We start from the raw sequence: 15,400 nt of genomic DNA, 5'->3' as shown, positions 1-15,400 counted from the left end.
TACGTTTCACCATAACGCGTGCTTCTCCCTTATTACCCATCTCATGGCCTGAAGGGAGTAAGGGAGTAAGGGCATCGCAAAAAGTTGAAAACCTGGTGGTGAGGGACAGAAAAAAGCAACTAGTGACTCCTACACCTAGGGAAAAAAACTCCCTAGGTGTGGGGATCTTTAGTTTTTTGTTTTTCAATAACAAACTCCCACTTTGAGTTTGTTTAAAAAAATGCTTGGTGGCAGACATCAAAATTGGCAGCAGCCATCTACCAAAATGTTTATCTCCTGACAAGAACTGCTATAAGGGCAGTCCCTGTCACAGTACAGAGATCACCACAGGGTCAGAGGTGAACTTTAAATTGGGTGGACAATAGTTTATCAGAGTGACAGATATAATGTCCTCTGCCACCCTGACGGATGGAGTGCCATCTTCTAAACTCTAGATCTGACCCAAAGTGACCTACCTTTAACAACCATTCTCCTTCAAGGGTATCTTCAATAAATTCATAAACACTCTGCTTAAGTGTAGGTCCTGAAACACTCTTTACAGAGGTAAAGACTGTCCAACTATAATAACAAAGGCTATTTAAAGACACTGTATTGATATTTTTTGTATTTTACAAAACACATACACACAAACAGCCCCATTGCCACAGCCCCACACATTGTGGTGATCTTAGTCCATAGGAAATGGTGCTTTGTTTTGTTAATAACTTCTGATTCTTTTGACAAATATCCTCTATATTTGACACAGGTTTGACCCATCTGCCAACTGGCTCTTTGTTCAAAATTTGTTTTAAATAGTTTAAGAGTGTCACAGTTAACCGAAATCATAATTCAAGGGGTTTCTACAAACTCCCCAAGTTCATATTTGCTATCTGATAACGCAAGAACTACTGGATAGGTTTACACCAAACTTGACATGAAGGTAGACTACATTCCATCAGAATAGACCCTTTGTTCGTGTACATCATTTCAGTAGGTTTTGAGTTATTAAAGAAACAAGAAATGGATTCTTGTAAATTTGTGATAACTTCATGAACCTATCTACAAGCTTTGTCTAAGATAATAATTTAAAAGGGATTGACTGAGATGCCTTCTTGGTTGTGAAATGGTAATGCCAGTTTGTGAGCCACGCTTCATATGATTGATTGAGGAATAATGAGATCTTTCTCTGTTTGTTAGACAAATTACACGAAATAAATTTGGTGAGCCAAAAGTCAGGGTGAATTAGTCAACTTTAACTTTAGGAAGGAAGGCACAAACTAAAACACTCTCAAAAGAAGATAAAAACTACAACCATTGAGCAGTTTCTTAAAGTTCTCACTGTAGCATCCACTCAAGTGTCACACCACCTAGCAAGTGACGTACGTGTAGATTTAAGGAGAGAAGCAGGGAGAAGGGAAAAGTTAAAGTAGGGGGAAGGCTGGAAACAAAGGAGCACGCTCCTCTGTTAAATAGGAAAAATCAGAAACCCCCCTCCAAAGCCTTGTCGCCCAATCAGCGAAAATTAGAGACAAAATGAGTGGAACAAACTTGTAGTGGGATTTGTTCCAGGTTGGTCTTCAAGAAGTAAAGTGTGAGTTTTGCAACATTTCTTTTGGACAGAAAAATATTCCCTGTGACCTAAGATTGTTCTATCTTTAAACGCAGAGAAAGCATTTGATATAGTTGAATGAGAATATATGTTTATAAACATGACTACATTTAGTGCAGGACCTAATTTAATTAATATGATAAAGATAATATACAACTTACCATCAGCTAAGAATAATCGTGGTGACTTCGGGTGACCATATTTTCAAAGGCAAAAACTCGAACGGCCAATTGACAAAGATGCAGGACTAAATGTTGGCACTGACCATGACTTCACAAGAACCATAATGGCCGCACCCACTATCACAGAATAACTACACAGGCACATCTCACAAACCGATAAATAGACTATAAGTCATACATTTGTGGGATGGCAAGAAAGATTAAAGTTTTAGAGATTATGTAATTTGCTTTATTTCAGAAAGCATTGACTAGTCCGAAGACAAAATTACAGATATCAAGTTGCCCATGAGCAGCTCCTTCAGTCTGGTTTCTTTACTTTCTGGGACTTGTAGTTTTGAATTTATAAAGGTAAAAACAAAACTGAAAGTTTCAGGAATTTATAAAACCTGGACAAGATATGGATCAATGTGTGTCAATAAAGCAGAGAGGAATGTGACAGAGGAGGCACATGGATCCATGAAATAATTATTTATATTGCATAAATATAAATTTAAACAAAAGTTGTGAAAATATCTCTACATTTCAAAATAAAATTTTGGAAACATGTGTATTCCTTAGTTAACAAGCTTGCCTTTTCTATCATTCACTGTGATGAAGCCAAGAGAAAGGCTGATGATCTAAGGCGTCAGTTGAGGGTCTTCTCAGAAGCTGATTTGTCACTCTTTCCATTCTGCTTTGCTGTTTGAACCCGAGTTGAAGCACAGCAAGAGAGTCTTTAAAACAGTTTACTTCTGCCCATGCAGTGATTTAACTGGAGAGGGTCAGAGAAAATGTGAGTGTGCACTCTATTTATGATCTAATCTCCCTAAAACTAGAAAGTGTTATAATTTTAATAAACCATAAAGATGCTGAGACAGACCAAGAAAAGCTAGGACTGTCTGCACAAACCTGAGACATCTGGTCATTCTTTGGTGACTTTATTTCTAATTATTTCCTGATTGAAACAGGTACCAGAAAAGGTTGTCCCAATCATTGCATCAGTTAGTGCTTTAGTTGACATTCAATGCCCCTCTCTATTGCGTCAAGAATTGTAAGAACAGTAAGGAAATTGATTTAGCTTCAGGAGAAGGTAAACTAATGCTGTATGCAAATGATATTATGACTACACTGTTTGAATGCAAGACAATCCGTTAAACATGTGATAGATATTATGAATGATTTTTCAAAGTTTTCAGGTTTTTAAATCAATTGAAGTACAAGTGGAGTACACAAAGTGAAATTCAATATAATAAAAAAATCAAAAATATTGAGGAATTAAATTAACTAAATGTTTAGATAGTGTTTTATCAGTTACCAGTAATCCAATAAGGAAAAAGTAATTTAACATTTCTGCAAAAGCAATAAAATAAATGTATGTTTATGGAGAAGGGAACAATACGTGAAAATGTCAGTGTCTCTTCAAATTAATTATACTTTAGCTTGTTTTCCATGATACCAGAAAATATTCTATGAAAAATAATTTTTAAAGGTATTTCTGAATTTAATCTTAGTGCATGTTAGTACTCCAGTATATAAAGCAACCCAGATATTGTTTGTACGATCATCTTTTGTCACAGCCCATCACGCGAACAGCCAATTCATTTAAACTGCAAAGTACAAAGTTGTAACTGCTGTGATGCATGGAGTGCTTAGTGTAGGATCTAGTGTCAGTGTTGCAAGGTGGAGTGAGTACTGTGGGCACAGTGTGACTGCTTTGGGTGTAGTATTGATAGCAGAGATGAGATTAAACATACATAAATGCTCATTGATGACAGAAGAGTATAATGAACATGAGCTTAGTTGTTAGTTATAAAAAATCCCCACCTTTGATGAACTATGCTTGGTTCGATTAGTCGCAGTGACACTTTCTTTGCGACTTGCCTTTTTAAATGTATTGTTTTTTTCTAAGAACACCACATAGAAAACACCAATGAATTAATCAGCTGATAACTAGTTATACAAAACAATTAAGGCTCCTTGTTTTCCATTCTTACTGATCTTTACAGATAACTACAGACAGAAAACAATTTCGTTTCCTTCCTGTATTAATTTTTCAATGTGGATAAAAAGGAAAAAGTAGTATGCATCTGTACTTGGCAAGTAGAGCTGCAGAGTTGTACACTATGCATAGATCGCCATCTGGTGTTGGGCTAGGATGTTGGCATGTTGTTTTTGTCTTCGAAGAAGTCTTGTAGTCACGAGTTTGGTGACTCCTCCTTCGGTCGACAAATCGCATGGGCTTCGGCTCCATCGTTAGATTGTTTTGCCAGTAGGGTTAGATGGAGTAGTGAGAAACAGAAAGATGTCCATGTGTGATGTATCTAATTAAGATAATACTGGATTGGATAGAGGTATCCGGGGAGGAGGGTGGGCATGCACAACTCTGTAGCTCTACATGCCAAGAACAGATGCATACTGGTAAGTAGCATTTTCCGTTCGAGGCATATGAGCTGCAGATTGTACTCTATGCTTAGACTATATAGCAGTATCCTCCTTAGCGATGGCTACCTGTATCTGTTGCAGTAGTTTGAAAAAGTGTTTTTAATACAGCCTGGCCTACACTAGCTGGTTGTTTTGCTTGCACATCTACACAATAGTGTTTTGTGAAGGTGTGTGGTGTGGCCCAAGTTGCTGCTTTACATATGTCATCCAGGGGAATGTTCCCTAAGAATGCCATAGATGCCCCTAGTTTACATGTAAAATGAGCTCTAGGGGGAATAGTTAACATGTGTTTGGCTTTAAGGTAGCATATTTGTATGCATTTTACAATCTAACTTGCAATTCCTGTGTTGGATATAGGATTGCCCTTATGAGGTGGGGAAAAAGCTATGAAAAGTTGTTTGGTCTTTCTAAAGGAGTTCGTTCTTTCTATGTAGTAAAGTAAATACTCTGTTAATCTCAAGGGTGTGTAGAACTCTTTCTGCCACTGAGGCTGGTTGAGGGAAGACTACTGGTAGTTCAACAGACTGGTTTAAATCGAAGACAGATACTACTTTGGGTAAAAATGTTGGGTTTGTTCTAAGAAGCACTTTGTTATAATGAATTTGTAAAAATGGTTCTTGTATATTTATTGCCTGGAGTTCGCTCACTCTTCTGAGAGATGTGACGGCGACTACAAATGCTACTTTCCAAGTAAGGTACTGTAGTACACATTTGTGTAAAGGTTCAAATGGAGGACCCATTAGTCTGGTAAGGACTATATTGAGATTCCACACTGGAGAGGGTGGAGCTCTTGGTGGAATAATTATTTTAAGTCCTTCCATAAAAGCTTTGATTGCGGGAACTCTAAACAAAGACAAATGTTGTCTATTTTGCAGGTAGGCCGCTATGGCAACTAAATGTAGTCTTATAGATGTATATGCTAGGTTACATTGTTGTAGATGCAAAAGGTAACAGATGATGTTTTGAATGGAAGCATCCACCTGAACCTTGGGCGTTTGCCCTTTTGCGTGCATTAGCAACTACTAGTGAATCTAAGGGAAGCTGGCCTTTGATGTACATAGGTTCAGTGGGAGCTGCTTTGTATTTTTTATCTACTCTGGGGTTAAGAACCCTAGCTCTAACTGGGTCTTTGAACACCCCAGAAGCATGTTTAAGAAGGCCTTGTTGTATGGGTAAGACATGAGTAGATTTTTGTGGTTGGGCAAATGTCTCCCATTAAAAATCCTCATCTACAGGGTCTGAATGAAGTTTGACCTTGTGGTTTGTAGCTGCTCTGTTGATTAGCTGGGCAATCCCCACATTGTCATCTGGTGGGGATGGTTTTGTGGGGTAGAAGTCCGGATCATTTGTTAGATCAGGATCAGTATGATAATCATGCCGGGAAACATCCTAAACCACAATGTTTCAAGAACGGCTCACCTGAACAACGAAGATTGAACAACGAAGAGGGCTGAACCACGAAGGAAACATCCATGAATGAAGAAACAACGAAGGATGGAACCACGACTTTTAAAACACCGGAGCATGCTAGGAACTCATTTAAAAGGGTAAATGGGGGTGTGGGGGGGGACTCCCCCCCACAAATACGATTAAAATTTTTTATATATAGATTGAAAAATACGTGAAGATTAAAATCGAAACAAATAGATTGTTGAAGAAATTAGTTAACATAAATTACCAGTTTATGTCAGAAGATGGCAGTGTAGCTTTAATTTAAAAATGAACAGCATATGATCAGTGTGCTCGTTTTTGAAAACAGACCTAAAAAAGTATTTTAGAAAAAAAATGGCATTAAATCTAATTTTTTCGTGGTTTATGGAGTAAAGGTTTAAAATGTAGTGGTTAAGTGATGGTCGTGGTTTAGCCTTCGTTGATCCAGAAGTCGTGGTTTAGGCAGTAGTTGTTAAGTCATACAACCAATCATGCCATGGGTCTGGTTCCTGTGGTGAATCATTAGGATCTAATGGCATTACGTCTTCATCTAATTGCCCATCCCCTTGTGAATTTTCACTATCCTCTGATTGTGGAGAGTGAGGTGGCGAAATAATTAAATTAGGGTTAACTGGTGGTGGAGGTGAAGGTGGTGGTGAAGTGTTAGTAGCTATATGAATCTTCTTTGGAGGAACTGGAGCTTTTGGCAAATGTTCTGGTTTCCTCTTTGTAGGTGGGTTGATGACTATGTGACCAGTCTTTGAGTGAATAAAGATAGTAGTTTGTTTTGGATCCAGAAAGAAAAGCTCTTCGGGATCGATAGGCTTACTTGGCGTCGAAGATTTCTCTTTGGGAGCTGTTTTTGGATGTTTTGGGACATTGTCCGGTACAGCATCATTTCCCGATTTCAAAGCTTTCGGTGCCTTGTCTTTTGATGGTCTTGGCTCTGAAGCTTTCGGTGAAAAGTCTTTTCTGTGTGCTTTGGTGCAGAAGATTTGTCTGTCCTTTGGAGCTTTATCCGGCTGTTTCCGTGCCGATTGCTTATCCGGCTGCTTCGGCGCCAATGCTTTATCCGGTCGCTTTGGTGCCGATGCTTTATCGGAGTGGTTCGATGCAGAGGAATCTTTTGTAGATTTTGGTGCCCAATGTTTTCCCAGTGCCAGTGGAAGAGGGCGTGGCAACTCTGACGACTGAGCTTTAGGTGCAGAGTTTTTTTTTTTGTACCGGATGGTTGGCGCGAGCCGGATGGCTATTCAATGTCCTTCGGTGCCGGGCCCGGGGGCGGGGCATTAGAAGATTTGTACTGTGTGAACCTGAGCCCGAAGGCGAAGGTGTTACCGGAGCCATTGGTATGTACTTGGTTGGGGTTAGGGTTTCAGTACTCACGTCCCTTTGAGCCGGGGTGAAGTCATCTTCAACGTCGGAGACGTCTACTTCGGAGTCCGGAATCTCTTCTTGTTCTGGCTCCGGAAGGTTATCGGGACCTGGATGGAAGATGTCCGGAATGGAACCTGTGCCTCGCTGCATATTGTGGCGTTGAGCTCGACGATCCCGGATGGGTTTATTTCAATTTAAATGAGAGGCAAGCTTCACAATCGTCCTTTTGATGTTCCGGAGAGAGGCATAGATTGCAAACGGGAAGGAGGTCCAAGTGTGGAAACTTAGCACCACACTGTGGACATTTTTTAAGTGGAGTCCATTCCATCGACACCTGTCTCTATCGGCTCTGGTAGGCCCAACGGCCCGTGTCGAGGTTCGCAGGCGTCGAAGTGTAATCGAAGTTGTCGAGGGTGCGCATCGAAGGCACGCGATCAAAACAATACCGTCGGTTAACTGTGATTGCGTGTCAAAGGGGGTTCGATAATGATACCGATCCGGAGCGCACCAAGTCACATCCGAACCCGATGGCGGAAAAAAACAATCTAGCGATGGAGCCAAAGCCCATGCGCACTGTCGACCGAAGGAGGAGTCACCATCCTCGTGACTACAAGACTTCTTCGAAGACAAAAACAACATGCAAACATTCGAGCCCAACACCAGATGGCGATCTATGCATAGTGTACACTCTGCAGCTCAAATGCCTCGAACTGGAAATCATGATTTTTTGTGTGATTATAAATATTGTCAGTTGTTGCTGCCAGACAAATAGCTGTCTGAAATGACAAATAAGGCAACTAAAAAAAAGAGAACATTTAGGAATAAGGCTTAAACAGCTGCAGATGTGTACACTTTGATACTAAAATGTTTATGCATACAGACAGGTCTATTGATTTATTATTTATGGGTGTTCAGATCATTGAAACCTGTCAGGCAACCAAGTACAAGTGTACTTTTAATTACAGATAAGAAATTAGCAAATAATAAATATGGACAAATACAGACGGAAATTTCAAGAAAATAAATATAAAACTAGGAACCCTAAAAACAATGCAACTGTACCTTTTGTTTGAGAGCTAAATCAATTTGAAGCACTTGACGCTTTGCAAGTAGGTTGAGGATAAAAGGAAACTGGATACATAACAGAGGCGTACAGGAGTCATCAACATTCTGTAAGAGAAAAGGAAGATACACCGAAGTAGAACATTCAACGTAGCAATTAAAACACAGAATACACTCTTGAAAACAAAATGAAATATTAGCTCTGTGCATGAGGACATTAGTATGTTTTCCCTTTCCTCGCATGGTGGTCCCGTTAAGGAAAACAAGTGGAAGTCATCATGCACAAAATATGGTGGGGTGACCATCACTTTGACCAGAGGTACCTGTAGCAGATGGGCTGTCAGGTCAAAATTTACACAGGCAGAGCCCTTTGAGGCTCGAAGCCTTAAAGGAAGGAGCTATGGTGGCTCTAAAATGGGCTTCAAGAGGCTTGAGTACCCAGGTTCCTTGTAAAGTCTGAGTCAATGGGTGTGACTCATGCCAACTGTTCTCTAATTAAATGAGTGAAGCTAAGTCTGAGGACAAATAGTGGAAACGCGTAATACAGGTATAACATCCTGCCTAGTGCAAAGCCATCTTCAAGTGGTAGTCCACAAGGTTATTCAACCAAGAAGCACTGTTCATTCGGAGTTATGGTGAAAAAATGGTCGTCCGGAGACCTGAGACTCAAAAACGGTTTTAGTACCTAATGGTGTGACAGACCTGGCGTCCTGGGTGTGGTTTCCCCTGACTTTTTTGTCTTCTGACCTTCTGTTTTGCTGACTTCATTTTTGCTGGCTTTAGGATTTTGGGCATGTTACCACTGCTGACCGAAGCTAAAATGCATGTGCTCTTTCCCTAAAACATGGTAACATTGGCTTATCCACAACTGGCATATTTAATTTACTTATAAGTCCCTAATAAAGTGCACTACATATTCCCAGCGCCTGTAAATTAAATGCTACTAGTGGGCATGCAAAGCAAACACAAGGAGATGATTTTTATTTTTTTAAACAGATTTTATTGCCTTTTACATAACAGTCAGCCATTTCGCTAATGGTGGTTCAGGTAATTTCTTAGCATTCGCCTGGTCAGTAAATCTTAGTACATATTATGCATATACAAATGCGTATTATTCCTGGTGTCCTCAGTCTCATCCTTTGCTTAGTAGGAATCTACTATGCAGATCCCAATTACCCCCCCCACCCCGCCAACAAGGTAACTAACATTCAACGGCCCCCCCGCCCGCACTGCTGTCTCCGAACATCATGTAGTGAGCTCAATAATTAATTTCCTCTGTATCTGGCTGTGTGTGTTTGCTTTCCCAGTCACCTCCTTTCCATGTATAAGCCCACCCGGGGCTAAGGGTATTAAGAGTCCCCATCTCCCGGGTTCTGTACTATGACCCTATCCTTATCTTGCCTCTGGGGGTTCTCCTGTTGTGACGGTCTCTCTGGAGTGGAAGCCTCTGATTCTCGGCTTTCGCTCCTCTGTTCTTCTGGCAAAACCTCCCATGTTTGAGCCCTTTCCATCTTGCCTATCCCAACTCTTGCATTGCAAATGAAAACCTTGCCTTCGCATCCAGCCCATTTCACCAGCTCTTGCTTCCATCTGTGAACATTGGGGTCGTCCGGAGTCTTCCATCTGCTAGTAATTTCTCGCTTCGCAAGTATGAAGGTGAGATCTTGGAACCTGTCCGTGTTCCTAGTTTTGGTGGTGTGAGGGAACAGGCTGAGCAGGACATGTGCCGGTGTCCTAGCTGTCTCCCGAGTCACATCCTGCCAGTGGTGCGTCAAGGATGGGCAACTCCATATCATGGTAATGAACTTCGCCCCGTGCACATTGCACCGTTGGCACTTGGTGTTGTCTCTAGCAAAGTATTGATTGATACGTTCTGGGGTTATGTATGCTCGGTGAAGTATATAAAAGCTAATCAGACTGAAACGTGTGTTTCGGGATACTTTGGTTGTCCGTATCAGCATGTTCTCCCAGTCCTTGTCCTTCAGTCAATGTGTTCCCCCCCCCACTGGTTTCTCAACTGGTCCAGTGGCTGTATAGAGTCTTGTCCTATGGCCCTGTAGAGATATTGCAAGCTTTTATAGTTTTATAGGCTTATGTATTCACAGGTGGCATGTCGTGGCGGTTCAGTTGTACCCGCACCCCAATAAACACAAGGGGCCCGGTTCACAGAACTAACTTAAGACAAAATCCTAAACTTACTACCATATTGGTATTCACAGAAGGCACTTACTCACTTTGGTATTCACAGAAGGCATTTACTCATTTCGGTATTCACAGAAGTTAGGGAGTCCTAACTTTAGGACTCCTAAATGCCTTCTGTGAATACCAAAAGTCTTAAAGTTAGGATTTTTCTCAGTTTAGGAGTAGTAAAGTTAGGACTCCTACCTTTAGGACTCCTAAATGCCTTCTGTGAAAAGCAAAAGTCTTAAAGTTATGATTTCTCTCAGTTTAAGTGTAGTAAAACTTTACTACTCCTAAATTGAGAGAAATCCTAACTTTAAGACTTTCGGTATTCACAGCAAGCATTTAGGAGTCCTAACTTTACTACTCCTAAACTGAGAAAAATCCTAACTTTAAGACTTTCGGTATTCACAGAAGGCATTTAGGAGTCCTAAAGTTAGGACTCCTAACTTCTGTGACTACTGAAATGAGTAAGTGCCTTCTGTGAATACCAAATTGAGTAAGTGCCTTCTGTGAATACCAAAATGGTAGTAAGTTTAGGATTTTGTCTTAAGTTAGTTCTGTGAATCTGGCCCTAGGAGATGATGGACGGAGTACTGAAGCTTTTCAGACACTCACCCCCAGTCACAGATCTTGGTTGAATCCATCATCGTTCTTTACCTCACTTTGCCACCCCAGTTCAGACACAGCTATGGCCAATCAGTCATGACTCTGGGCCTCATGGGAACAGTCCAGCCCGAACTGCTAAGCCATGTCTTCCCTGGACCGGAAACAAACATCCTGGGACCGGTTTCGGGTTAACAGCCCTCATCAGCCAGGCTAGCTTGAATCCAGTGGCAAAGGACCCACGTCTGGGCATACCCTGCCAACTTAGGGCGAACAAAGCAAATACAAGGAGATGATGAACGGAGTGCCTAAACTTTTCAGACACCCACCCCCAGTCACAGATCTGGGTTGAATCCACCATTGTTCATGGGCATGCAGCACCGATTGTGGCACCCACTCCAGAAGCCTTTTAAGCATTTCTCAGGCCTACCATTGCAGAGCCTGTGTGCAGTATTCAACTGTCATGTCGACCTGACAAGTTAACGCTCTTGCCAGATCTAAACCTTCCTTTTTGAAACATATAAATCACCCCTACGTTAGGTCCTGGACAGTTCCAAGGGCAGAGTGCAGTGCATTTAAGATGTTGGACTGTGCTGGTAGTGTAAAACTCTTAAATTCATTTTTCACTAACGCAAGGTCTATTTCTCCCATAGGTTAACGTTGGAAATACCTTATGACACTTTATAAGTGTAATTTCCAATTTGGAAAATATAGACATTTTTAAGTTTAGTGTTTCTGGACTCACCATTAAAAATCAAAACTTATGATAAAGCTGGATTTTAAGTTGCAAGTCTGAAAATATCACTTTTAGAAAGTTGGCATTTGCTTACTTTAACCCTTCTGTGCCTCTGTCTGTCTTTGAATACATGTCTGGTGTGGGTGACATTTGGGCTTTGTGCTTTCCCGCTAGACAGCCACACACATAGGGAGCTTAGGTGTGGCCGATGGGCCATCCACATCCTGAAGGGCCATTAACATCGTGAAGGGTCATCGTGGCAGGATGGGAGGGAGGAGCTGACATTTGCCACTGAATGGGCTGTGCCTGTCCCCACACAATGAGCTGCATACCCCCCTGTAGTGCGTTTGGAGACAGGGCAGAATGGAAAGGGACTTTGTGCACCTTAAAAGCCTCTCTTTGAAGTCTCCCCCACTTCAAAGGCACAAATGGGTATAAGTACTGTATCTCAGACACTATCACTTCAGTACACTTCTGGACTGGAGGACATTCTGCCAGGAAGAGTAACTGCTGTGCTGCTGAAAGGACTGTCCCTTTGCTGGGCACTGCTGGACTTTGCTCTGCTGTCCCTCGAGCCTGGGAGTGAGAAGGACTGCACCTGCATCTCTACATCCCTAGAACCAAAGTAACTCCAAGGGCTTACTGACTGGTCTTCTGTTCTGAGGTCTTAGGTAGGTTGGTAAGGTAGGTTTTTATTTTTTCTAGTAATTTAAAACTGTAACAATGTGTCAAGAATCCAAGACTGATTCCAATGTCAGCAGCTCAACAGAGAACAAAAGGACATCCCTTCATGTAAACATTGCAATAACCCTTCACTTACCTTATTTTTAAAACTGATGTCCGAAAGCCTTTGGAGAACTAATGGTTGAGACAAACGCATGACCAGTGAGCCTGTATTCTATGGCGGCAGCCATGTTTTGGGTATTGGCGTTGACAATCTCGTCTTTTTAAGCACGAGCACCCAATGCGCTATCACGCTGGCAACTGTTTTCTTGTCGGGAGCAGTGTCTCTTCTTCATGCTCCTTCTGACTGGAATTTCGGACAAGAAATTCCTTTGTTGCCATGCGCCTTCAATATTACAATTGCTAGTGTGCACATTGGGCATGCTTTTTTGAGTAGTGTTCTGAATTGGGGACTCTGGTTAAAGAAAAAGACGAGCTCTTGAGAGCTAGAAATTATCTGACTGACTTGTTGCTACTAAAAAAGAAGTATTCACAAGGAAAGAACAAAATTCTCAAGCAATGAGTCTATGATATCTTTTAAAGACAATATTAAAAGAGAGAATTGGAAGGAATTATAGTGTTTGCCGATATCGAGGAGGAATCGCTCAGAGCAAGACAACTCCCTGAAAATTATTGAAACCTTCAGAAATATGTCTGCAAAAACCCAGAGAGAAGCTAATTCTTCAGGAGTCCTAGGTAATTGGGAATTTAAGAAAAGAAGGAATGAATGAGTATACATTACAAAGAGAGAGAGTAAATGAAGATAGAATGGTAGAGCATTTCTAAAAGTGTCAAAAAAGGAGTGAACTAAAATCAGTATATTATTATATTTACAGATTCTATGTTAGCCGAACGCCCAGCCCTATTGAAGGTCATATGAAGGTGGTTGGTGATAAAGTAGAAGGTGACACAGCTGACTCCGAGGCAGTCTCTCATATCTGCCAATCCCCTTTCACCCCTGGGGAGGCTGAGCATTGTGAAAAAAATAATTCCTTTGCTCGTTAGCATAGAGGGGTATTGGGGATCTCTCATCTGCTCCTGTAGATTCTTGCACCAAGGATAGTGGAGTTCTTCTGACTGATCTGACACAATGTAGCAAAAACATGAAAACAGTTAAAACAAAGCAAAGTCAGATGATGTCTCAGTTAGTCCGGTCATGCATACAATTATCAATTTTAGGGCATCATGAAAATACTTATACTTTATATCTTTAAAATCTATTCTAAAAATCCTAATATATAAAATGGACTGCCAATGACAAGGGGCTCGTTAGGAGGCAGGGGTGAAGGGGGATCTCGTCCAATCGAACAGAGGGACACAGGCCAGTGAGTAAAGTGCAGACCACAATAAGATTGAGTTTAATAAAGTACATATTCCAATGTCCTGTGGCTCTCTTTGGTCCTAGCTGTCCATGAGCAGCCAGTTCATAAGCAAGTTGGTACAGTGTGTGAAGCAGTTTAATTTGGCTTCAGAAGTCCGGGTGATTCCTATTCGATTAGCAGGATTCTTTTATGGTGGAAACGAGCCAGCCATGCCTAGATCCTGCTGTGTATCTATCTACTGGCTCAGGCAGGGGAGCTGCGCGCTGCAAGTGGAGGCACATAATAGGATCGCCTTAAGCAGCAGTTTCAAAATAATGTAAAATAGATAGACCACTTTGATCAGCCCAATGAATATAAGTTCAATAACTTAAGTAATTCACTGAGGAATTTCACACATCTAGTTGAAAGCTGGGCGTCAGTTTCACTCACACATGCAGTAATGGCATTATTACATTGTGTTATGCCCAAATGAATATCAGAGTTAACCAGTAGCACCTTAAACATTTTAAACAGGGGCACATGCATCAATGATTCCTTCCTAAAATTATACAATCAACAGTTGAGTTCTAGAGAGGCTTTTATATCCTCATAAGCTCTTTTTTGAAAGCCAGTTTCATAGGGCTGGATAGATATAAGGCTTTTCCCTTTTCCCTTTTCTTGATAAAAAGTCACACAAAGTTCAGCATGGGTCTTTCATGCTAGATCTTGCCTGCCTTTGTCTGCAGACTTTAGTTTGGCGATTTTGTTCTCAGGGATATCAAATACTTTCAACAACTCTTCTATGGCCCCTGGACTCTGCTAAATATGAGTCCTATTCGGACAAGTGTTTTCAATCTAGTCCTGGGCCCTTGGAAGTGGGTTTTCTGGATGTTTTCTACAAAATCCACACATTGCTGTTGTTGCACCGGTGGGAACAGACGCATCTCCTTCAGCTCCGACACATGGTTGCTCAAGGACACCGCATCGCCGGCAGTGCGACGATGAATTACCTTTATCGTGAACGGTTCAGCGACAACTCATCTTCGACTATCCAGATCGGAACAGATGTATCACCTGCATCCAAAAGGATCAAAGCTGAAGCATTGTCTCCCCTGCTCCCGGCATCTGGTCTTTGAAACAGACGCATTCTCCATTCAAAGGTACTTTTTCAGCAGGACAGGGTTCGTCCTTGTATCCAACCCTCGCTCCTTCGCGATTGGCCTAAAATTTTGGATTTACCCCAGTCAAGTGCGACCAGATGTCCACGTTGGCGCTTTATGCCTTTAGGCACTATATTCCACTTTAATCTTTAAAAATTCATAACTCTAGTTCTACTTGTTGGATTTCTTGTTGTTTTGTTCACTAAATTAAGCTCTGTTTTTAGGTCTCGCCTGGAATTCGCATCCGAAGGATGCGTCCAGGTTGGAGACTTATAGCTAGCTGACTCGGGGGAGTGAGGACAAGAAAGTGCCACGCGCTTCTCTGCGGCTGGATTTAACTGCGTGCACACGCACCCACATTCACGCATGCGCACAGCCACACGCATACACAGGCACGCATACACAGGCACACAGGCACGCATACATAGGCACACACACCCCCCCTGTCGCCGCCGCACCTACACACACCCCCCCCACAGTCACATACACACACGCATACACACAGACTCCAAGACACATACACACACGCACGCTCACACACATACACAGCCCCCCGCCGCCGCACGCGCGCACACACACATGCCCCCCGCCCTCGCAGCTCAGCAACAAGGCAAAGCCCCACTCACCGGCTT

General features: G+C 41.9%; 1 protein-coding gene across 1 annotated transcript in view; it reads right to left on the bottom strand.

Annotated features, from left to right (window-relative positions):
* LOC147727569 (E3 ISG15--protein ligase HERC5-like) overlaps window positions 1–15,400 on the bottom strand; it is a 479,269-nt gene that overhangs the window by 200,922 nt on the left and 262,947 nt on the right. The window contains exon 15 of the mRNA XM_086963137.1: window positions 8,062–8,169. Coding sequence (XP_086819263.1) covers window positions 8,062–8,169 — 108 coding nt within the window. The remainder of the gene's footprint in view (window positions 1–8,061; window positions 8,170–15,400) is intronic.

Source organism: Lissotriton vulgaris, chromosome 3_1, assembly GCF_964263255.1.
Source record: "Lissotriton vulgaris chromosome 3_1, aLisVul1.2, whole genome shotgun sequence".
Lineage (NCBI taxonomy): Eukaryota > Metazoa > Chordata > Amphibia > Caudata > Salamandridae > Lissotriton > Lissotriton vulgaris.
This window is presented reverse-complemented; position numbering and strand designations above follow the sequence as displayed.